The sequence below is a fragment of the Octopus bimaculoides genome, chromosome 13 (genome assembly GCF_046866305.1).
Source record: "Octopus bimaculoides isolate indiv1 chromosome 13, ASM4686630v1, whole genome shotgun sequence".
Taxonomy (NCBI): Eukaryota; Metazoa; Mollusca; class Cephalopoda; order Octopoda; family Octopodidae; genus Octopus; species Octopus bimaculoides.
The window spans coordinates 1,543,126-1,570,238 of NC_142940.1; the positions used below are offsets into that span (position 1 = coordinate 1,543,126).

General features: G+C 38.1%; 1 protein-coding gene across 2 annotated transcripts; it reads right to left on the reverse strand.

The window, feature by feature from the left end:
* Window positions 1–562: 562 nt before the first annotated feature.
* Window positions 563–17,884, reverse strand: LOC106868061 (thiol S-methyltransferase TMT1A). Of its 2 annotated transcripts, none has more exons than XM_089361387.1 (2): window positions 17,047–17,884; window positions 563–3,922 (listed from the first exon to the last, which is right to left on the reverse strand). In XM_089361387.1, exons 1-2 carry the CDS (start codon window positions 17,584–17,586, stop codon window positions 3,692–3,694), a joined length of 771 nt encoding a protein of 256 aa, XP_089217513.1. In that variant the 5' UTR covers window positions 17,587–17,884; the 3' UTR covers window positions 563–3,691. The 2 variants fall into 2 exon arrangements, with proteins under 2 accessions (XP_089217513.1, XP_014768656.1); XM_014913170.3 differs by lacking the exon at window positions 17,047–17,884 and adding an exon at window positions 7,712–8,856.
* Between the last annotated feature and the right edge of the window lie 9,229 nt (window positions 17,885–27,113).

Sequence of the window (27,113 nt, forward strand, 5' to 3'; positions counted from 1 at the left end):
TGCTTTTGAACGTAGCAGGGAACAGCTAGCATTTGGCCACTATTTGGATCCTGTTGTGTCCATTACTCTGAATGGTTGGTATTGGTGCAATTTGTCTCTTACTCAATCGTGTCACCTGTAGCATATACCTAAAATCACATGGGACAACCTGTTCTCAACCCCGTTTGAGCCTACTGCTCCTTATAAGAATTCACCTTTACCTCGTTTCGAAGTTTTTTGGTTCCAGACCTTTTAAGGTCTTTCCATTGACCACAGAAGACACAGCCAGTTCCAGCAACAACTCTGGACAACATCAGCTGAGACTGACCAACTTTGTCGTCTGCATCATCTCTCTACATACACAGCTCAGCAAGCAATTCACCCAGGTTCCAACACTTCATTATTCGTAAATTACTTCATCATGGATCAACAACGAATCTACAACCTGCATGAACTCTTGTATCAACTGACCCAGGCAGCAGCATCACAGCCATGACTTCACGTACGATCTGTACCAGTAACCGGCTCAACATATTGTGATATTGGATATGAAGAAATATGAAAAAAACAAGAAACACATGTGGAAGGGGTCATACCATTTATTGATTATTCTTTAAAAGGGATCAAAAAGAGAAAAAAGACAAAACCGAAAAAAGAAAAAAAAAAAATTAAGGAAAATTGCAGAGAATTGGAGAAACCTGCAATAAACTCCTTGTTCCTCTAAAAACGGTAAATGGGTGTCTTAAAATAGTAAGTAACCTCAGTTAATATTCAAAAAAGAGTGAAAACGAGAGAAAAATTGAAGTTGGTGGGGTGGGCTAGATTGATGGAAGTGAAATGATGGAAGGAGACAAGAGGAGGAGGAGGAGGAGAGAAAGAAACAAAAAAAAAATGCAAAATAAAAGTTGTAGGGGTGAAGTGAGAAGGTCGTTATTTAACCCTTGGTCACTCTCTCCCATTCAGCAGAATTATCCTCAAAAGATCATTCTTGCTGTGATTATCTCACATTTTTGGTGGTTATGGGACTGCCAGCACACACACCCACACACATAGAGAGTTCCGGGGGGGGGGGGGATATTGCAATATAGCACAAAACAAATTTTGAATCTCAGAGGGTGAATGTTCTCCCAGAAAGGGCTGTGATTAGTATTTTTCTTTTCAGTGAGAGAACCTTCAAATTCACAGGCCCTGTCCAAGTTCCCTGGACCATATTTAAGCTCTTTGCACCACAGACAAATGTACCAGCTGCACCCCTTTCTTACTGGCTCATCATCATCATTTATGGTCTTCTTTCCACATATCTGGGGACACACGCATATATATTAATACATACATATATATATATATAGTTATATACAAATATATATATATATACATACATACACATTTATATACACACACAAACGCATATTTATAGTCATACATAGAAATATACGCATACATGTATGAGTGTATGTAAATATTTAAAAGTATTAAGAGAAGCAGGTAGCCCTATAAACATAGGGATTGCAGCATGAACAACACATGGAAGCCATTGCAAAACATACAAAGACAAACTACCATTTATTGTCAAATAGATGCATTGTCACGTGATCACTGGCAAAATCTCAATGCATCTGATCTATGAGTTTGTTCTATGTATGCTTTGTTTGGTTTACCCCTAAAACTCTGGTTTGAACTGCAACTGAACGTATGATGTTGAGATTGCCTACCAGAAGTGGCTATAGGTGGTTTCTCTTTGAGCAGGTAGATAAAGATTGAAGTAAAAATGAAAAGGCAAACCGTTTGGCATCACTTGAAAAAGACATTTAATTTAGAGAGAGAAGATAAATGATATAAAGAGTCTCTATCTAAATTAAATGTCTTTTTTAAAGTGATGCCAAATGGTTTGCTTTTTTATTTTACTTTAATCTCTATACATACATACATACATACACACATATATATATATATAGATAGATAGATAGATAGAAGCATGCATATATATGGAGGTTTTTCAGTTTCCATCTACCTAATCTACTCACAGGGCTGTGGTCAGCCCTACAATACAGTAAAAGACTATATATATATACACACACATATATACATTTAGGCCACCATAAATTATATATACAAATATATATATACATGCAAACACATTTATATATAGACATATCTCTCTCTCTTGTAGTGCAACCGAGCACAGTATACCATAAGTTCATTATTACACACACACGTATATTCTCGTTCACATAACATCTATATATATGTTATGTGAACGATAATATTTTGAAGACAAAGGTGTTCAGTATTTAATTTCATATATATATAAATATGTGTGTGTATGTGTAACTGATGAACTAAATACAATTTACATTAAAAATTTAGTTTATTTTGATCAAAATACCAGCATCTTCAGAGCAAAATTTTTGAATGCTGTTTGCTTGCTTTACTGCCTCTGACTGTCACTCACTCCCACTATGTCTCTTGTTTTACTCTTTTCCCCCTATTGTGGCTCATGAGACACACATTGCCTTTTATTAGAAGTACGAAGATATATATACACTTGTGTTCCAAAGTTGTTTGTTGTTTTTCCTATGTGGGTCGGTCGCTCTGGTTGGAAGCCCCAAACTATGAACACGACCACGCTGATCACTACCTCCCTATCAACTTAGCTTGGAATCTCTTATGGCCATTCTTGACACCATCGACCTTGTCCAGCACAAAGAATTCAGAGTTTAAATCCAAATTCATTTGAGCCCTACTATGTCACTTCTATATTTAGCACATCAAGCTCTCACCTAATGTCTGTATGCATACATACATATATATGTTGACCAACAAACTCACTGATAAGATGGAATGTAATTTTGTCAGAGACCATGTTGTAATCCATGTGATGAAAAATGTCCCCAAATAACAAATAATGTCTAACACTTTAGCATTTAAACTGACCATTTCTGGCCCAAATGTTCTTCCTGTTTTATATCCAAACTGACCACATCCAACCCCTTGCACCTACCCTACAATGCCATTATAAAATTGTACAAATGCACCATTGAAATCTCAAAGTGACAAGATATTCCATGATTAATTGAAAACAATGTGGATAAATAAGTTTTGTATTTGAATGTTAAAAGGGTTAAGTGAAGTGTCTGGATGTCTTTGGATGGCAGCCATGTGTCTCCCATGCTGCAATTATCATTATTTTAGCTCTAAGACACAGCCATAGACCAAACCACTTGCCTGATAAGTAAATCTCTAAAATCTCTCTCACCCTCACTCACTCACTCACTCACTCACTCACTCACGCACTCACTCACGCACTCACTCACTCACGCACTCACTCACTCACGCACACACACACACACGCACACACACACACACACACACACACACGCACACACGCACACACACACACACACACACACACACACACACACACACACACTTATATACTTAAATTATTAATTATTCTCTTCGTTTTCGTATCAGAATCTGTTTTGAATGAGATTGTGACTGTAAAGGTTGAAAGGAAAGTAGAGGTGGGGTACAGGCAGAGAAGAGAGACAACGGCAAAATGGGAGGAGGAGGAGGATGAGGTACAGACAGACAGGAAGAGAGGAGGCAGTGGCAGAATGGGGGGAGGAGGAGAGATAAAGAAGGATAAAAGATGGAAAGACGATTGGAACAATAGAGAAAAAAGGGACAATTTATTAGAGATTGGAAACCATTATTTTGTGGCGCTGCCAACCAATGTTGTGCTTATCAGCGGCAGGGTATCAACAGTGACCTTAGTGTATTTTTGTGTAGCAAAACCAGTTGATTCCACAGTTTCCCAGGGTCGTCGAGTCAGGTGGCAGTTGCCAAACATGCACTTCCATGACCCATGCAGCAAAACTTGGAAAAACTTAATTGTAGAGCTGGTTGCCTCAACATGTTCCCAATATATGAAAATTCCACCCTGCAAGAAACAAAAAGAAATAAAATAATGATTTGCCACAAGGACAATGGATGAGAAAACATTACAAAGACAAGAACTGTGAAGGTTTGCACTGAAACTGAAAGTAAAATACAAAATATACACATTAAACAAAATTCTTTAGAATGTCTTTAGAATAGGAGGGAATGTCACTAAGGGGTCAATCAAATGACCCCACAGGCTCAGAATTACCTTGATAGCAGGTAGCCGCTTCCAGTTTCGATTTTCTGGTCAACAATGGTCCAATTCATTCAGGCTGTCCCCCCACCCGCAACTTTGCCCTCCATTTCACCAACTTTATTAGAAGCAGCACTTCTCTGTCTGCTCGATCCAGGTCTGCAGCTCCCACAAAGAACCAAACCTGCTCACCATCCAGGAACCTTCATAAATAGTGCAGCCTTTACATGACATCGTGTCCAGCAGGATATAACAGCCTAGTCTCCCTCGTATCATGATATATCCTAAAGAAGCAAGAGCATGTTGCATTATTATGAGATATTCTGTGGCTGGAAGAAATGATGGGATTATCCCAAAATGATTGCATGACCAATCTGGATTAACCCTTTAGCAATAAATTGTTTATACTCCTACAACACAAAAAAATATCTTAACAATTGTTTTTTGTACAATTCCTAATATTTAATTATAAAAACACAATAGAATTTTTAATCACTGAATGGTCATAGGGGCCCACTAAAGTAGAATTGGAATAAAGGGGGTTCATGGGGAAAAAAGGGTCGAGGACCCTAATCACAAATATGTGACTTGTCTCAAATGACACATTTACAAACACTACCGTAACCCAACTCCTAATTGATGAATCATCATCTATTTACTCCCATCATCCACTAATCCTTTTGATGCAAGCCCATTCTGAGATTACCCCTGATTCTAAGATATACATTTCTTGTTTTAAAGAGATCTGAATTAAAACCTTCCACCAAAATCTATGTTAATTTAAGTTCCAAATACAAATTTTAGAGTAGCAAGAATTACATTTTTCATAATAACATAACAGTTATTGTTCAAACTTTTATTTGATGACCAAGTTTGCCTCATAAAACTTGTCTGATGCTTCTTACTTTAAAATCGTATTTTTTTAATAATGTTCACCTGACATTTAAAACATCTCTTTGGTTCACTGCATGACCTACATAAAGATTGTATGAAAAACACGCATCCACTGAAATTACAATAAACTACATGTACACTACTACAATGTATGTGGAGAAACACACACACACACACAGACTTCAACATAAGCAGAGATATACACACCATCGCTGTATAAGCAGTATCAAAAGGTTTATGCTTCAAAGCATATTAGAATGATATCAGATATATCCAGTTCAGTATATTGAAGCACTGCTTTACTGTTAGGTGCCCTTTCTTCTATTAACCCTTTACCTGCTTTTCAAGTAAGGGGTTTTCTTTGAAGGTGCAAAATCAGTGGATGATTTGTTGACAAGAAAGGATAGCAATATCACTGCTTGTGGCTTAGTGATTTTCGGACAAGTGTGAATGTAAACACACACACACACACACACACACACACTGGGTTACTTTTGATTTCTGTCTACCAAATGTTACTTACAAGGTTTTAACTAATCCAGGTTAATATTTGTTATGATCGATATAATTAATGATGAAGAAACACAAAGAAGGAAAGAAAATGAGAGAAGAGAGAGAGAGAGAGAGAGAGAAGAGAGAGAGAGAGAACAGGGAGGAGAGAGAGAGAGAGAGAGTAGAGGGGAAAGAGAAAGATAGACTAAACTGCATACAAATATATTTGTTAAATTCTGGCGTTTCTTTTCATTATGGCCCACCATTTTGATAGAATGACAACTTTGTATATTTTAATTAGGCATGAACACCTGTGTCCATGGAGACAGGTGGGCAGACTAAGACACTGTTTTGTGTTGAATGTGAAGGCTATTGAATTCTTCACTTGTCTCAGTCGTGGAATTCATAGCAACTTTAGATGCAAAAAACTTGGATATGGTTAGTGCACATTATTTACATTTGATGGATATTTGTCCTCATCTTGTTTGTTGTTAACACAACGTTTCGGCTGATATACCCTCCAGCCTTCATCATGTGTCTTAGGGAAATTTTGAACCTGGGTTCTCATTCCTAAGTTTTTTTTCAATGTTATTATTATTATTATTATTATTATTCACTGCCTGGAATTGAACTTGGAAACTTGGGGTTAGTAGTCTGCGCTCTTAATCACTATGCCATATGCCCGTGGGCATAATAATAATAATAATAATAATAATAATAATAATCATAATAATAATAATAATAATAATAATAATATTGGAGGGTATTTCAGTTAACAAGAAACAAGATGAGGACAAATATCCGTCAAATGTAAATAATGTAAATAATGTACATAATTCCTCATTTCTTAAATATAGAACGATGGTCAGTGCAGTTGTGAACTCACTGGACCAAGGTGTTTGCTGCTGTCCATATATGAGCAGTAAGACAAAGGTTTCGGTCCTCAGATTATTAGTTCTTCTGCCTGGGGCCCCTGTGTGCCACCTGAACCTTTTTTTGATACCAGGACGTTTTGCAGGATTACGGTTCACCATTAGTTGGATTACAAATCCAATCAATGACTCTTGTCAGAAACTGGGATTTGTCTTGATTCTTGTACGATTTGGGAGTCGCAGTTTAGGATGTTTGGTGATGATGCTTGATTTTCTGAGTTAGATTCTGTGTGTCATACTCTCTTCTCTGAGGATCCAACTAGGGGGATGGCTCATGGTGGTCGAGCACATGGATCATGGCTCATGGTGGATGAGGAATCATATTGCAGAAATGGGGACTGAATGGAGGGTTGCATGGAGGGATGACCTGAGCAAATACCAACAAATGGTGGACCCCACAGCATGATGCAGCAGAACATGGCCCCTCCACACATGCCTGTCTTTTATTAAGAAACCTATCCAAATAAATCATAAAAGAACTTACATAGGCAAATAATTCCTACAGAACATGTATTCCACTCTCTGATATTGATTCATAAAAGTTGAAAAGGAGTGGTTATATGATCGGCTAGAAATAGCAGCCAAATTAGTGGCTTATGGCGATCTTGGTGTATAATGTTTTCTTTCAGCTATGTTATTAAAAACATTGCTATAGCAATAAAACTTTGAAAGCAACGAAGAAAATATTGTTGTAAAACTAGAATTCATAGACAATACTCGATTACAGAAAGCTCATAGGTGTAATTAACAGTGAAATGAAGTATTTTGATATAATTGAATCGCAAATCGAAAGTAGAAAACGAACGTTATTCAGAAAGATTGTTGAAATAATTGGCAAGCTTCGCAAAAAAAAAAAAAAAAGATTAAAAAAATTTTTCTAAGGATATCAATAATTTTCGGAGAACATATTTTCCAATGTTTAGTGTATTTAAAAGTTAATTAGCTGTGTAGAAATATTAACAAATAATTAATAAAAGGTAACATTCCAAACGCTTTTGAGAATTCTTTTGTGACGCATCTGTTAAGTCGGAAGAATTCGGATATCGATCGTATAAAGGATTAGCAAGAAAATACACATAAAGATATAAATTTCTAACAAAGGAACAAAACCACAGTCTTAAAAGTGTTTAAATTTGATATTTTTTTAAACATACTCACAACACCCTATGAATTGGCGCTTCACCGAATGTACAGGTACCCTGCTGGATTTGAACTCAGATACGGTAATGCATTTTCTTCGAAACACACGCATTTACACTTATATGGAATTACTTACTTTCCGAAGGACTCTTTTTATTTCATTCAGAACCTTTTCCACATCTCCAACGGAACACAGACACATGGTAGATATAACGACATCGACGGTACCAGTTTTGATAAAAGACATGTCTTCGGCAGGCGAACAGTAGAACTTTTTGAGCGTCAGGTGCAGATATTTCTTTATGTTTTTCTTCACTGCCACTTCATAAATATCTTCAAGGTCCAGAGCATATACATTGCAGCCTTCTGGATAATGAGGGAAGTTCGCACCATCTCCGATACCGATTTCCAAAACGTCGAGATTCTCAGAAATTTCTTTCTTTTTCATGCGAAGAGGCTGGAAGAAGTTATCCAGTTCTTCTTTATGCTTCTCCGCTACCTTGCGCCAGTACTCTGCCATTACGTAGGATAGTAACCTTTGTCTGCAGGTATTTAAGGCTTGTTTGATGAGATTCGAAAGCATATAGACTAAAAGAATGATTCCAAATAATATAAGGATGAACATGGCAAATGGATTTGAAGAAATCCCAGCGTCTGTAGAGTCTTCTGAAGACATTTTGGGTGTGTTTTAAGAAGCAGAATAATCTTCAAAAGATATTTACAAAATTAGGGACAGCTTTTAACAGCGAACGAACGAACAACCGTTGGAAATGAAAGTTGAATCATGAAATGTAAATAAAGAAAACGCTGCTCTAAAAAAATTCTGATGATTTTGTTATGTGAACGACTGATAAAGTTGTGTTTATGAATTAAGATTCTCAGGCATTCTTTCTCATGGTTCCTACCCTCTCGTGAACGGAGTGCAGCCAATGGTTGTGCGTTGCCATTCAGAAGCGTTGCAGCAGATAAAAAAGGGGAAAGGCGAGACACAAATAAAATAATTTTCAAAACATTTCTCTTATATCAAGTATTTAGTTTTGGGCTGCAGGGCTAATTAGCCCTCTGCAGTTCGCACTGAGTGCAGCCTTTAAGCTAATTTCTATCTATGTATGTATCTATCTATCTATCTATCTATCTATCTATCTATCTATCTATCTATCTATAGGTCCTCCAGCATAACCACAGCCGCTTGGCTGAAACACATAAAAGAATATATCTAATATAATAAATGCGAAAACTAATTACTGTGTCAGCTTGTCACACTTTGACTCCCTCTCTCACTATTCAATGACACTTCATCGTGTTGGGGTAACAGTAAAAGGAGGCGCTGGGACAGGGAGGGCGGTGGCGAAGAGGGAGGGAGAGAGAGAGAGAGAAAGAAAGAAAATGAAAGAGAGACAAAGAAATGTAGGGAGAGTTGATGTTTCATTAAAAATAGTAGTGTTGATGGTGGGAGTATTAATGAGAGAGAGAGAAAGAGAGAGAGAGAGTGGATATGTGAGAGAAAGAGGGAGATGATATACAACTTTTTAGGACAGAAATTCCTGTGGTGAGCATATTGGAAACATTAAGAGAAAAGAAGGGGAGTGCCAAGAAAGTATTTTCTCTCTGAACAGTTGCAGTTATTTTTAGAATACTTTATTACAATGAAGAATTTGATACCAAATACTCCAAACATGAAATCTTTCGAGCGGGATCGTTTGCCAGTGCCCCTGGACTGGCTCATGTGCGAGCGACACCTGAAATCTTTCGAGCGGGATCGTTGCCAGTGCCCCTGGACTGGCTCATGTGCGAGTGACACATGACATCTTTCGAGTGGGATCGTGCCAGAGCCCCTGGACTGGCTCATGTGCGGGCGACACATGATATCTTTCGAGCGAGATCGTTGCCGGTGCCCCTGGACTGACTCTTGTGCGGGTGACACATGAAATGTTTGAGCGGGTTCGTTGCCAGTGCCCCTGGACTGGCTCTTGTGCGGGTGACACATGAGGTTTTTCAAGCAGGATCGTTGCCGGTGCCCCTGGACTGGCTCATGTGCGGGCAACACATGAAATCTTTCGAGCGAGATCGTTGCCAGTGCCCCTGGACTGGCTCTTGTGCAGGTGACACATGAAATCTTTCGAGCGACATCGTTGCTAGTGCCCCTGGGCTGGCTCTTGTGCGGGTGACACATGAGGTTTTTCGAGCGATATCGTTGCCGGTGCCCCTGGGCTGGCTCGTGTGCGGGCGACACATGGAATCTTTCGGGCGGGATCGTTGCCGGTGCCCCTGGGCTGGCTCTTGTGCGGGTGACACATGAAATGCCTTGAGCGGGACGGGATCGTTGCCAGTGCCCCTGGACTGGCTTATGTGCGGGTGACACATGAAGTCTTTCGAGCGGGATCGTTGCCGGTGCCCCTGGGCTGGCTCTTGTGCGGGTGACACATGAGGTTTTTCGAGCGAGATCGTTGCCGGTGCCCCTGAACTGGCTCTTGTGTGGGGTTCTGGGATTTTCGAGCGGGACCGTTGCTGGTGCCCCTGGGCTGGCTCTTGTGTGGGTGACACATGAGGTTTCTCGAGCGAGATGAGCGTGGCCTTTGCCAGTACCGCCTGACTGGCCTTCGTGCGGGTGACACGTAAAAGCACCCACTACACTCTCTGAGTGGTTGGCTTTAAGAAGGGCATCTAGCTGTAGAAACACTGCCAAATCAGATTGGATCCTGGTGTAGCCATCTGGTTTCACCAGTCCTCAGTCAAATCGTCCAACCCATGCTAGCATGGAAAGCGGACGTTAAACAACGACGACAATACGTACAGACATATATATATATATATATATATATATATATATATATATATATATATATATATACCGCCTGACTGGCCTTTGTAGGGTTTTCGAGCGAGATCGTTGCCAGTGCCCCTGGACTGGCTCTTGTGCGGGTGGCACATAAAAGACACCGTTTCGAGCGTGGCCGTTTTCGTGCGGGTGACACGTAAAAGCACCCACTACACTCTCTGAGTGGTTGGCGTTAGGAAGGGCATCCAGCTGTAGAAACTCTGCCAAATTAGATTGGAGCCTGGTGTTGCCATCCGGTTTCACCAGTCCTCAGTCAAATCGTCCAACTCATGCTAGCATGGAAAGCGGACGTTAAACGATGATGATGATGATGATGATGATGATTAGGATACCGTTCTTGTCTCTCAGTGGCAGCACCCAAACAATTTTTATGATTACCATCAAATTCTTTCATAAAACCAGAATGGTCAATAAGAGCTGGTGCTGAGCATTCATTTTGTGTTGTTATTATGGAACAAGCACAAGAATCTTGGGTCTAATTCCTGAAATTTGGTGTAGAATTCAAAGTACTGTTGACTGCATGACTAAACATGATGTATATTTAAACAGAAGCCCTCCATAGTTTAACATCACATACATGTGACTGTTGCACTTCCAACAACCCTGCCATCACCACCACCACATTGAGCAAAACCCATTGACAATTTGAATATTCTTTTGTGATAAAACAACAGCTGGTGTACTTCCATATTTGGCATTCACTCTCAATTTACTCAATAATTACATTATTATTTTATCAATTCCAGCCACTGCTGATGTTATTTTTCCAATTCATTTTGTAAAGAATATTTCAAAATAATTATACAAAGAACCATTTCCTTCTACCTCGACCAATTTACAACAACTTTGCAGTTAACTACTTTATTATTTTCATTTTACTTTTTCATGCTTTTTTTTTAAATAGATTCCCCCACCACCACCAAAGGACAAGAATGTGCATTATAGCATGGTTTGACCTTTCATAAATTTCATGTGAAAAGCCAAAAAGAAAAACAAACTAAATTGCATTTACTGCCATTCTGTGTTGTGCTGCACAGAAAGCTGTCTTTGAGAGATTCCAGTGGAATTTCAGTCGCTCCTCACCCCGCCCAACTCTTCTTCTCATCGTTGGGGAAGGGAATGTTGTGAGAGGCCATCTGTAAGCTTGATAGACAGGATTTCCATGTTCGTTAGTAAGATTTTATATTACATAATACACGCATACATGACATGATGATGATAGCTTCCCCCTCGTTATCAAGTATGGCCATTGCACGAAGCTTAACTTAACGGTGCTGTGATCAAATGTGACTTTTTAGCCCAGCCAAAGATCTGCAATGTCTTGCACAGAGTTGGCATCCAAAACCTTTACTGGCAGTAGCTGGCTGTTGTTGTAATTGGGCTCCATGTACCTTTGCGTGTCGTTTAAGTCCTCCTGCTGAATCACACTCCCTTCCACACGCCCGACAGACGTGATTAGTATGGTGTGTAGCATCATCACCAGCGGCCTGGTGGTCAATCATCGGTCTTGCTTTATGACTACGAAGATGACTCACGAGTCCAGCATACATACATACATACATACATACAAACAAACAAGGACAGACACACAGCAGATGTTTGAATGTTTCATGAAGAAATACAACAGAGAAGTCAGTCCTAATTAAACTACATGATTGTACTTGCATGGTTGTCTCATATTTTAAGACAGTACAGTATATTTTGAGGGAAATTTTGAAGGCAAGCAACGTTGCAGAGGCACATTCACTGACTGTAGTTAAACAACCTGTTTGTAGCAGACACTTCAACAGGTTTTTATCAGCTTTGCTTTGACTAACCACAGGACAGTGACCCGGCAGCCATTTTAGTCAAACAAAGCTTATTTTAAGCTGCATTATTCTCTTGGCTCTTCAAGTTGCAGTAACAACCAAGAAAAAAGAAGTAGCACACACATAAAGGAGTGATTATTCACCGAGTTATGGTTGTTGTTTAAATAATAAGACATCTTTAACTGAATAAAATAACAAACTAACAAAGAAAAAAAAATGCTAGTTTTAAAATCAATGCAGTAGTTGTGTTGACAAGTAATATTCATAGCCACTTCAACATGGTTGGCCATTCGATTGGACTCTAATGCAATTTTTTTAACTCCAAGAGGACATCTCCTTTAGCTGGTTAATGATGCACAGTTGCAATTGATAAAATGTCATCTTGGGATTAAAAAATCACAGTAGAGTCCACTCGAATGGACAGCCATATTGATGTGGCTACTAATATTACTTAAAGAACAAAATAATCAGGAGGAAAGCTTTTCACACGGCAAAGTGGAAAGCTGAATAAGAAACCTGATGGGCTTTTGTACCTGATCCAGATAAAAGTTATTCAACATTGCTCTTTGCTTTGTTAGAAACTCTCTTTTCCTTTTTGGTTTGTTATTCTAATTCTGTATCACAATGCTTCAAGCAAACTGTAATACACTTGAAAATGATACATGAACTTGACTGAGATCTCTTACACCATCCGTTATATTCTCCTGGCATTGCGCCATCTGACTACCACTTATTTTTGTCTCTACATAATTCATTGCAAGGAAAAACATTTAAAGATTTCGATGGAGTCAAAATGCATCTAGATAACTTTATCCTTTAAAACCAGTGCAATTTTATGCTGATAGAATATCTAAATTGCCTGATAGATGAGTAAAGGTCATTAATAATAATGGAAATTATTTCAATGAATAAAATTTATTGAAAGGTCAATTATTCATATCTCTTTTTGCATTTTAAAAAATGCTCAGAACTTTCCAGGCAACCTAACAGAACTAGCCACTGACCTGTTTAAAAAATTTTTTTTGACCTCTCTATCTATTTGTCTATCTGTCTATAATGTTGCTATACCAATCGCTGGGTAGGACCCCCTCATGGACAACCTAATTAACTATACAGGTGACGACGCCACATCCTTCCCCACCGGATATTTGAAACATCACAGTGGTGATTCCTAACGAGCCGGGGGCTTTCCCTGTCTTCATGTCCTTAATTGCTTTATCTACTAAGCTACAGTCGATTCAGATAGCTGGTCCCTCAATTGGGTCAACATTTGGCAGACACTCATCCCCACCTTCATTCTCCATGTTCAGCAGTCTTTCATAATGGCATCTCCAAGCCTCTTTCTTTGCAGAATCGTTAAACACAAGTGCACCATCATCCATGTGGACACATTTCTCTCCTATGACATCATGATTTCCTCTCACACAATGTCTTGCAATCCGAAACACTCTAGTCCTCACGTCACAGAATATAGGCAAACTTTCTCTTTTCTCCTTCTCCCTTGGCTAGATATATCTGTTTCCTTCTGGCTATTTGATACAATTCCCTGCTACCCCCACACTTCCAGCCCTTCCAGGCCTGTTTCTTTGCTCTAATGACCTTGTCTACCGCATCATTCCACCACCACGTCACCATAGGTCTGGAGGGAACTTTACACCAACCACAGATTTTGTCTGTGGCATTCAGCAAGCTGTCTCGCAGGAATTCCCAGTTGCCCTCTATGTTACAAGTCTGTAGTTCCTCCTCCCTCTCGTCAAATTTCTCAGTTAGGGTATCCCTAAATTCCAGACAATATAAAGTGAAACATGGGCTGTAACTGCTGAGGACATACGTAAGCTCGCAAGGAATGAAGCCAGTATGCTCCGTTGGATGTGTAATGTCAATGTGAATACCCGTCAGAGTGTAAGTATCTTGAGAGAAAAGCTGAACATTAGAAGCATCAGTTGTGGCGTGCAAGAGAGACGATTGCGCTGGTATGGACATGTGGTGAGAATGGAGGAGGATAGCTGCGTGAAAAAGTGCCACACCCTAACAGTTGAGGGAACCCGTGGAAGAGGTAGGCCCAGGAAGACCTGGGCTGAGGTGGTGAGGCAAGACCTTCGTACATTGGGCCTCACCGAGACCTTTGGAAATGGGCTGTGCGTGAGAAGACCCGGCAAGCCAAGTAAGATCGTTGCCAGTGCCCCTGGACTGGTTCTTGTGCGGGTGGCACATGAGATGCACCATTTTGAGCGTGGCCGTTGCCAGTACCGCCTGACTGGCTCCTGTAGGATTTTCGAGCGAGATCGTTGCCAGTGCCCCTGGACTGGCTTGTGCGGGTGGCACATAAAAGACACCATTTCGAGCGTGGCCGTTTTCGTGCGGGTGACACGTAAAAGCACCCACTACACTCTCTGAGTGGTTGGCGTTAGGAAGGGCATCCAGCTGTAGAAACTCTGCCAAATCAGACTGGAGCCTGGTGTTGCCATCCGGTTTCACCAGTCCTCAGTCAAATCGTCCAACCCATGCTAGCATGGAAAGCGGACGTTAAACGATGATGATGATGATGATGATGATAAAGGGCCATCATCTTGTAAGGTGAAGAATGATGTCTTAGAACCATAACTATTCCTTTCCGACTGGGAACGAAGGACTTCAGCCAGTTATAAAGATCATCTTTCACAACATTGCCGAGAGTTTTACTACGAGTCATTTGTGTGACACAGAATTGAAGGCTTTAGCAAAGCCAAGATAGATAACATCTATCCATGAGCCACCATCAGTAATTTGGGTGATGTCCTCAAGAAACTTGATGAGTTGGCTACAGCAGCTGGAGTTAGGGACAAATCCAAATTGTGAGGGTCAAGAAAGAGCTGTGAGAACTCCAAAAGTTCCAGAGTGTTTCTCTAACACACGATTCCATCAGTTTGGCGATGCAGCTAGTAAGGCTGATATAAGGAAAAATAAGACTAGGTCGAAAATGCTAAAATAATTTTATCATGAAGAACATTTTAGTACCAATTTCAGTCTTTGCGACTTTTTCAACTTAGAGTAAAGCACAAAAAGCAATTAAATTTTGGAAAACTATTAAATGAAATGTTTTTTAAAAACATTTCCATAGTTTTCAAATGCAAGGGACATTTTCCTATTTTTCTGTCTGTTCTATGTCTCTTTATTACTTACGTGAGTTCTTCGTAGCAGGTACCTGGTAGTAGTAATCTAATATTTGATATGTGTGTCTATGTTTTGTAAGTGCATGTGTGTGTATGGGGGAGAGCCTGCATTATCTGTGTTCTCTGTTCATACATGTTCGTTTATTTTGTTTTTATTTATTTGTTCATGTGTTTATACCTACTTTTTTTTCTTTTTTCTTGAGGGATACGCATGCGCAAATGTAGACACACACAATAGGAATACAAAATACAAAATGGCTGATCGTTAGCAAGGAGGGACACACATATAAGAAAGAAGAAAGCACAGGACCACTCATGAGGTCACAGAAGTGTGACGAAAGAACTCTGACCGAAATACAATTAATGTAATGTAATGTGATATAAAGCTGAAGCAAATTAACACCAAATATACAGTGCGTGTGTTTTTACTGGCTAAACTGGCAACATGACCAACCCCATAAATATATATATATTAATATAGTATATATATATATATATATATATTAATATAGTATATATATATATATATATATATATATCGTCCGTAAAATCCGAAAGAAGCACACTTTAATATGTAGAGCAGTATTTCTAATATATATATATATATATATATATATATATATATATATATATCTACATACATATCTATATACATTAGAGAGAGAGAGAGAGAGAGAGAGAGAGGGAAAAGTAAACGTAAAACTGTGATCGGAAGCGACGAACCATCCTTCGCTTCGCTTTTTCAAGGCTGCTGCACGTATCAGGTTGACGAAATACGTTGCGATGAATAATATGCGTTTGTGAGAATTTTAGACTCTTTTAATAACTGTCAATAAATGGAACCAGCATAAAGGTGTTGCAGGCGTAACCATACAGTCAGCGTAATGTTTGATAAATATATAATTTATCTAAAAATATTAAGCACTGATTGATAGTCATGTCTCGAATCCATTTTCGTGTGGCGTACAATAAACCAAAACCAAAACATCAAATTAACACTTTCCTATCAATATAATCAACCACTTCGATGTTATATCAATCGACAAACACACATCGGCTTTTATTCAGAAACCTTTCCAAATAAATCGTGAAATAACTTACATAGGCAAATAATTCATACAGAACATGTATTCCACTCTCTGATATTGATTCATAAAAGTTGAAAAGGAGTGGTTATATGATCGGCTAGAAATAGCAGCCAAATTAGTGGCTTATGGCGATCTTGGTGTATAATGTTTTCTTTCAGTATCGCTACTAATAATATTGCTACAGCAATAAAATTTTTCTAAAGCTATAAATAATTTTCGGAAAACACATTTTCCAATATTTAGTGTATTTAAAAGTTAATTAGATGTGTAGAAATATTAACAAATAATTAATAAAAGGTAACATTCCAAACGCTTTTGAGAATTCTTTTGTGACGCACCTGTTAAGTCGGAAGAATTCGGATATCGATCGTATAAAGGATTAGCAAGAAAATACACATAAAGATATAAATTTCTAACAAAGGAACAAAACCACAGTCTTAAAAGTGTTTAAATTTGATATTTCTTTTAACATACTCACAACACCCTATGAATTGGCGCTTTACTGAATGATACGGTTTACCGAATGATACGGTACTGCATTTTCTTCGAAACACACGCATTTACACTTATATGGAATTACTTACTTTCCGAAGGACTCTTTTTACTTCATTCAGAACCTTTTCCACATCTTCAACGGAACACAGACACATGGTAGATATAACGACATCGATTGAACCAGTTTTGATAAAAGACATGTCTTCGGCAGGCGAACAGTAGAACTTTTTGAGCGTCAGGTGCGGATATTTCTTTATGTTATTCTGCACTGCCGTTTGGAAAATATCTTCAGGGTCCAGAGCATATACGTTGCAGCCTTCCGGATAATAAGGGAAGTTCGCACCATCTCCGATACCGATTTCCAAAACGTCGAGATTCTCAGAAATTTCTTTCTTTTTCATGCGAAGAGGCTGGAAGAAGTTGTCCAGTTCTTCTTTATGCTTCTCCGTTATCTTGCGCCAGTACCCTGCCATTAATACGGTTTGTGTTTTCAGTCTGAAAGTATTTAAGGCTTGTTTGATGGGATTCGAAAGCATATAGACTAAAAGAATGATTCCAAATAATATAAGGATGAACATGGCAAATGGATTTGAAGAAATCCCAGCGTCTGTAGAGTCTTCTGAAGACATTTTGGGTGTGTTTTAAGAAGCAGAATAATCTTCAAAAGATATTTACAAAATTAGGGACAGCTTTTAACAGCGAACGAACGAACAACCGTTGAAAATTTTGAAAATGCAAGTTGAATAATGAAATGTAAACAAACAGTGAAATGTATGTTGCGTATGGCAGTATTGAAACGCGTCGTCTGCTCTATAAATTCTTCTTTTTTCCTTATGTGAACGACCGACGAAGGTTTGTTTACGAAAGAAATGCAGTCACTGTATTGACGACACTAGTTGTTCTTTCTTATCGTCACTGCCTTCACATGATTGGCGCAGCCAATGGTTGCTGACCTCTGTGGCGGCGAGCAGCTGTCATGATTCCCTGTACAGTCGTGACTTGAATTATTATAATCGCATTAAACAGAGACAATGCACGATAAATACAACACGCGGAGAAATCATCAAATAAAGCTCTTCAGATGGAATGCGACATTGATAAGAAAATACTGAGAAGGAATAAATTAAAATGATTCAAAGCCGAAGTTTCGAAATATACACCCCCACCCTGCCTTTGTTGTTTTTGTTGTTGTTGTTGTTATTATCATTATTATTATTATTATTATTATTATTATTATTATTATTATTATTATTATTATTATTATTATTATTATTATTATTATTATTATTATTATTATTATTATTATTATTATTATTATTATCTCTTCATCACAGGCTTTGTTGGAATTCCTGGAGTCTTACATGCGTAACGGACTTACTATTGTTGTCATTACTGGTATCGGTGTTTTATTATTATTATTATTATTATTATTATTATTATTATTATTATTATTATTATTATTATTATTGTTGTTGTTGTTGTTGTTGTTGTTGTTGTTGTTGTTATCTTGAAAATTTCTTCGCCTACTCATGACAGTTCTGTAGAAAACATGTTGCTATCACATGTTGCCTCCGTGTACTGGCAAATGTTCAAATTTAAATATTTAGCATTTTCTTTCCTTTTCTTGTAATTTAATGCGATTTCGGTGAACGGAAACAGCAGTGATTTTTACATTTTATTATTATAATTTTTTTTACTTATTTCGAAACCGTAAGTGGTTACAATTATGAAGAACAAAAAAACTTTTTTTTCATTCAATTTTGTCTGGGTGAAAGAGAGAGAGAGAGAGAGAGGCATGAAGACCAGAGGCTTGGAGTGTTTTGGATTGCAAGAGTGTGCCGGAGAAATTTATGATGTTGTGAGAGAGAAGTGTGTTCGCATGGATGATAATGATGATGCTGTTGATGATGATGATGATGATGTTTGAATACTGAATTTTTCTGCTCCATAACACATAAATCAGAGAAGTGGGCTATCAACATCTCTATAGATTTCCTGAAGAATAAGTCCTAACCCTGAAATATTGGAAAATCAAAGAATGGAACTAAAAGTTGATGAACACCACCTATTAATCCCCTCCATTTTCTTATTGCTCTCTCTATATAAATATATACCCATGCATATATATGCATATATATATATATATATGTATTTATATTCACATATATATGTGTATATATAAATGTTCATAGTGAAGGCGCATGGCTCAGTGGTTAGAGCGTTGAGCTTACGACTGTGAGGTTGTGACTTCGAATCCCGGAGCGGGCTGCGTGTTGTTCTTGAGCAAGACACTTTATTCCACGTTGCTCCAGTTCACTCAGCTGTGGAAATGAGTTGTGACGTCACTGGTGCCAAGCTGTATCGGCCCCTTTGCCTTTGCCTTGGATAACACTGGTGGCGTCGAGAGGGGAGGCCGGTGACTCCTGGTCTTCCATAAACAACCTTGCCCGGACTTGTGCCTGGGAGGGTAACTTCCTAGGTGCAATCCCATGGTCAGTCATGTCCGAAGGGGGTTTCAGCATATATATATATATATATATATATATATATATATATATATATATACATACACACACATATATATATTATTTATATTATTATATGACTGAACGCTACGCATCCATTTCCAAGTAAGTTTATCTTAATAATTTTGATGCGACTCTCTGTACTGTTCTCTCTCCCCTTTCGTTTCCTCTCTCTTCCTTTTTCTAATTCTTTTTATCTCCCCTTCTCACCCTTTCGTTTTTTTCTCTCTCTCATCCTTTCTCTAATTCTTTTCCTCTCCCCGTCACTATTCTCTATCTGTCCATCTCTCTTTCTCACTCTTCCCCCCTTTACTCTCTCGTTGCTCACACGTGACCACCGGCCATCTTTCTTTTCCAAACTCTAGTTTCTTTCTTTCCTTTTAATCTGCCACACAGACCACACGCATACTTCTCTGTCTCCTCTCCTATCTTTTCTCCTGTCAAATCTTGTTCCTCCAGTATTCATAACTAGAGTCCGGAACTCTCGTAGGAAAGAAAAAATTCGCCACCGGGGGAGGTAAATGATATTTTGAAATGTTGTGTCTTTGGTTAAATTATAATCTCTGGTTTGAAACTCCCTTATTTGTCCGCTTTTCATTTTTTTTTAAAAATAAGATACGTTAAAAAAAATTAACTTTTATTTATAAATTTTATTTTATAGAATCTCAGATTTTTCCCCAAGTCACTGAGGTTTCAGCATGCAAGTCCTATAACTCGGTTAGAGATCCGATCACTGACTTACTGAGTTACGGAACTTACAGCGTGCCTCTTAAATTTCCTTCTACCTGATACAGCTCAACCCCCCCAGTACTCGCTTCTTGAATTGTTGCATTTCAGAAAATATTTCAGAGTCGACTCAAGACAATCTGGTCTTGAAATAGTCTTTTATTATTCCAATGTAGGAACATAATCTGTGTGTGTGTGTGTGTGTGTGTGTGTGTGTGGTTTTCCCCCCCCCTTTTCCTTGGGTTTCCACATAGACCCATTCCTTCCAATTTTATTTAATTCTCCCTAAGGTTTTCTTTTGTCATTTATCTTTTACTTGCTTCAGTCATTTGGCTGCGCACATGCTGGGGCACGCCCCGAGGAAGTTTAGTCGAATCAATCGACCCCAGCCGTTTTTCCCCATTAAAGCTTGGTACTTAGTCTATCGTTCTTTGTTTTGCCAAAACCGGTAAGTTAAGTGGGCGTAAACACTCCAACACCGGTTATCAAGCGGTGGTGTGGGACAAACATGTACGCACACACACACACACACACACACACACACACACACGAACGTACGTAGGTACGTATGTACGTACCTATGTACGTACATACGTATGCATGTACGTACGTACGTACGTATGTATGTTTGTATGTATGTTCTGCTGATGTGAATATCTCTTAGAAAATCAAAGAGAAAGAAGATAATTATGAACAACTGTTCCGAAACGTCCAGCCTCTATATCCGGATTACAAATTTACATTTATACCAATAATAATAATTGGAACACTTGGATTTGTAAGTAACTGCCTGACTGTCAGACTGGATAAGCTTGGATTTTCAGAAAAAGAAATCAACCAACTAACTTACATGTTACTTTTACAATCTGTAAATTATGCAAGACTTTTCTCAAGTTTAAAATGTGACATTGTTCTCGTTATATCTTGAAATTTGAAGAAATTTATCTCTTTTCAGATGTATGACGATGGAATGCCAAGGTGAAAAACAAAGCAATAAAAACGAAACAAAATAAACAGAAAAAAAACAAACCGAGAAGCAACAAACAAAACACCCCTATAATTTATAGGGTCTCTGAGACAAGTGGGAGGAGAAGGGGAGAAAAGGATGATGGTATCCGCAAACAGACCTGGACCGAATACTTTCAACAAACTGCTAAAAGTATCCAGTATGCCATATAGTGGTATTGAACCAAGAGATGGGTTAACTCTCACCCAGGGAGGTCATGGTGGGATTTGAATTAAGAAGGCAAAAAGTCAGAACAAATAGCATAAGGTATCTAGTCTCATGTGATTTCAGTTCCATGAATCCCTACGTTGGAATGGTACTTAATTTTAAAATCGATCCCGATTGGACGAAAGGCAAGGTTAACTTCGATGCTATTTGAACTCGGAGCATTGAGAACCAGAACAAATAATGGTTTCAAGTTTTACCACATGGGCAGCAATTTTGGTGAAGGGGTCAAGTCGATTACATCAACCCCACTTATCGACCCCGAAAGAATGAAAGCAAAGTCGACCTCGGCGGAATTTGAACTCAGAACGGAGCAGCAGACGAAACACCGCTAAGCATTTCGTCCGGCCTGCTAACGATTCTGCCAGCTCACCACCTTAGAACCGAATCAAATAATGCGAAGCATTCTGTTCAATGTTATCAAGATTCTCGGACATAACTACTGTTTGGGGGCCACCCCTCCTCGACTTTATTTCCTCATAGCTTTTTAAAAAAAATCTGTTTTTAACGTTGAGGCCGCGATCTGTTTTCGACAGTAATCTACGTGGATAACATTAAAAAAAAAAAAAAAAATGGAAGTGTTGCTGATCATTCTCTCGCCGTCCCGTCACTCATTTCTATAACTTAAAAAGAAAAGTTTTTTCCCGTTTTATTGTTTTCTTTTGAGATTTATATATGCTGAGGGCGATTTAGCTGTTACTTGTTACGTTTGGTTCAAACATCAACGATCGAGCGGGTATCTTGTGAGCAGGTGGACAAAGGGAGATAACTTAATGCTAACAACTTTTGCAGCCGTTTTCAAGTAGGAATTCCAGCAAAAATATTTCCACACCAGATGCCTTGTTGCAGGATTAAGTTTTATTAATACTTAATCGTATATACATATACATGACGTAGTCCTAGCTACATTTATCTCTAATACTCACTCTTTCTCTCTCTCTCACACATACACACAAAGAAATATAACGAAAAACAACTGCAGAAAAACCCCCAGAAAACAAAAGACCTCCAAGGAATCTCTTGTCTGTTTTGCTGCAGCAAACGACATACAACTGGTATACAACTCCGCTGATACGAACACGTTGCTTCAGATACTCTCTGAGTGGTTGGCGTTAGGAAGGGCATCCAGCTGTAGAAACTCTGCCAAATTAGACTGGAGCCTGGTGTTGCCATCCGGTTTCACCAGTCCTCAGTCAAATCGTCCAACCCATGCTAGCATGGAAAGCGGACGTTAAACGATGATGATGATGATGATGATGATGATAGAATTAAAATTAAAACTCAAATTCAGCAATCAACTTTTTTTTACATACACATACATAGTTATAAATTCAATTTAAAATGTATATATATATTGGGTTGGTGCATAATTATTGCAGTTTTTGTTTCAACAAATTTTATTCAGCAAGAACAATAACAATGTCTTGCAAACAACTCGCACATGCAAGTGTTACCAGTCGAGAACTCCACATACCGGAAGCCAGCAAGTGTTTGGAGTCATCAGGAGAGAATGCATGCCGTTTCAGGGCCTACCTCTCGACGGCATCAATGCCCCCCACCACCTAACTGATATGAGACCCTGCTTGCTAGATCAGCTGGTTATTAAAACAAAGCTCAATATTTCTCTAGCCATCGGCCATTTCTTTTGTGCTTATATTTCATGTTATTGATATTTTGATGCTTATAAAATATACAACATTCTCTATGATGCTTAACCTTAACTCTTCATTTAATGTGGATCAATAGATGTTTTCTGCTGGGATTTCCTGCCTAATGTGGCAGAAAAACTGCCAAAGGAAAAACATTAATAAGTGATGAACAAAAAAAAAAGAAAAGATTCAATTAAAGTGGTTAAGAAGATGGGTTGTCATTATGAGGCCCTTGTGTGATTGATGGCGTTTGCTTTGTAAGCAAAGCTTGATAAGCATGGGTTATATATTTATGTGTATATATATATATATATATATATATATATATATATATATATATATATATATATAATATATATATATATAATATATATATATATAATATATATATATATATAATATATATATATATATATATATATATATATATATATATATATATATATATATATATATATATATATATATATATATATATATATGTGTAGTTTAAAAAAGTCATTAACAGAAAATGGAAAAGAAAAATGAAAAAAGATGCTTGGTTTGTCTTATTTGTGTTACAATTGGAAAAAGTAATTAAAAAATAAAAGAGTTTAAAAGGAACCAGCTCAACCAACAGAATAACCCCAAAAATTAATGTTGTTTTTTGCTGTCCAATGATTGTGGAATTTTCAGAGATTGTCAAAGCACCAGACTACATGTTTTACAACATTTAGTTTTGTTCCTGATCATTTCCAAGTTCCCAGTTCCTGCTCATTTCCAAATTGAAATCATGTGGTTGGCATTTGGAAGGGCATCAGGTTGTAAAAACCACACCAAAGAAAACACTAGAGCACAATGCAATCTTTAGGTGGAAGGGGTCCTGTCCAAACCTGCAGCCCTTGCCAGCATGGGAGGATGATGATGATGATCTATAATACTTCAGCTAACTTTTACTACAAACATTGCCTTGAGAAAGGCATTATTGTCACTGCTTCATCTCAGCTTATTTTCCCTTCGCCTGTCATCAGACATTTGTGTATTCATAAAGAAATCAATCAAATCAACCAGAATCTCTTGTATTGATCTCAATAAACATCAATACCAATATTTTATTTATCTGATGCATAGACTCAATGATTAATTAACTCTTTATTGATTTTAGAAGTGTTAAAATATGAAGTGGAGGCATTCATGCATTCTCGGCAGCATTGGTGATATTAGTGGAGAGTAAGGTCCGTGAACTGAGAATAAAAAGGGGTCTTGCGCTCTTTGCAACGCCTGTCCGTGTTCGGATTGTCCTTGCACAGGGGCCATCTGGACTCCCGTTTTCGCCATGAACAGGGATTAATCTTCTCACATGGGTTCCTTTGCGTCACATGGGCTCACCTCTCCTCCCCTCTTCATCTAACCCTTCCCCCCTCTCCTTTCATCGTCACCCCTCCCTCATAACCCCACCTTACCTACCCCATCCCTTACACCCACTCCTACATACCCCACCTCTACTCCCACCCTCAGCCTAACATACATACTTGTATATCTACCTATACACACACACACATGTATCCTTACCAAGGAACTGAAACCCTGACTCTATATTTCTGACACTGATTTCAACTCTGTGACTAGAAAAAATGTATAAAAATGTGATAAATCACACCAAAAGACACTTCAAGAATCCCTTGATGAAAACACCAGGAACCAACTCACTAATTCACTTAATTACTCCACTCATTAGTTAATTATTTAGTTTTCTGTTTTTTTTACATTAAATAGAAAGATTTTTTGTTTCGGAGAAAATAGAAAATTTTGTTTAGTGATCAAGTTATATATCGCCGAGCGAACAAGGATGCTCCAAGACTCCCTGAAACCCGAATCACTGAGCATTCACCAGGAAATTTACAAGCATGTACGGGATTCTCCATTCTCCGATTAGACCCGGAAGGGTCCTTACGATCCAAAAGCAGCCCAAAAGATAGATCCCACGTTCTCGCACTTTTGGCCCACAAAAACTTGTCTAAGGGAGGTAACCCCGTCCTCACTGACACTGAGTATTTATTCTTTGGTAACTAGTTGACCAAATGACCGTAACGGACTTCTGCCTCCTGGAGGTTACGTTTGTCTTCTGGTGGATGCAAAACCATTGGTCAGTCAATGACCGGACATAGGCTTAACTACTTACACACACACACATATACATATATTCATTTGTATGAAATTTTATATGTGTATGCATATGCATACACACACACACACACACACACACACACACACACACACACACACACACACACACACACACACACACATATATATATATACGTAATTGAAAGAAAGAAAATGGAGAAAAATGGGTGTATGAATGATTTATTTGTATGAAATAAAGATGTTGACAGTTTTTAAAAACATAACAACACAAATAAATTATAAGTTGTAATATGTATTACTACATTGTGTGTGTGTGGAATTGGTGAAGCCAATGTTATATCACAACACACTCGTCCATGATTTCACACTAGGGAATCAAACCCAGAACCATATGGTTATGAAGTGAAATTCTTCACCAGAGAGCAACGTTTTCTTCCTTCTTAACACCTTTGTTCGTACACAGACATGTTGGCAAGACACTGTATCTTCTTCTTCCATTCACTTCTTATAGACTTCTCATTCAACACTCTGTCTTTTACCATTCCTGCCAAGAGAGAACGACTTCCTTGTTTGTAATTACCATTTCCTCTTTACTGACACTGAAATACTATCGACTGCAAACATCAGTTGCTACGTTCGGCAATCGTACACAACAACCAAATGCATCTATCAACACAACTCAACCCCAAGTTGGAAGAAACAAGAAATAAATTAAGGAAAAAAAAAAAAAAAGAAGACATTTCGACATCTTTTCACTTTACAAAGCTTTAAAGATTGTCAGAAAAATACGTTGGACTGTGTTGTTAAACGACTGAAATGGGAGTCTATGATCTCTTGGTTCAAACCTTGTCAGAGGGATTCAATCTTAAGATTAGGTTCCTTTTTGCTTTCTGAAGGAGAAAACAAACACCAGCCATTCATTAAAAGAACTATATATATATATATATATATATATATATATATATATATACACGGTCATGCTCAAATGGTGCTTTTCACGTGCCACCGGCACGGGAGCCAGACAGCTGCTCTGGCAATGATCACGCTCGGATGGTGCTGCCAATCTAGTGTATCTCTTAAGCATGAAACTATAAGTAGCCCTTTTTCAAATTGTATGTATGTGTGTGTGTCTGTGTGGGTGTATTGACACACGAAAGTCTGTACCGGTTTCTTTACATCTCTTGAAAGAATATCAAGAAAGGAAAACGTAGCAAACAAATATGTAATAAAGAAGTTACAAGAATTTATCGACCCTTGAAGTGTGAGACATTAAACCGTCTCAGATACTTACCATTTTCCTACGCTAGGATTTCATTAATTTCATTTTCAGATCCCAAAGACTCTAAACATCAACAGATGGTAAACATGCCTTCTAACTCGTCCTTAAAATAACCTACTGTTCTGTAATGATAGCAAGCAAGCAAGCAATACAAGACGAAAGAGAGGTCTTACATTTGTATGTAATATTAATAAGTTTACGAAGGAAATTGTAGATGTCGAGTGCAGATATATTAAAATAAACAGTAACTATGGTTGTTGAACATGGTTTTGTGGTTGTGTGTATTCACGAAAATTAGGTCTTTTGGTTCGTGACAGAAAAATATTACATGGTAGGAGATAAAAATATGGAGAACTGTCTGTCAGAAATATGAATGCATGTCTGTGTGTACGCGTATGTGTGTTTATGCGTATGTGTGTATGTGTATGTGTATATACACTCATATTTACATACACACACATACACACATACACACACGTATGTCTGTGAGTGCATGAGTATATGCACACTTAAGCACATACATACACTCACAGATGAAAGATTGAGCTAACAAATAAGAAAAGAGTACTCTATACATTACTTGGTGTATCTACATATATAAATACACACACTCACCCAC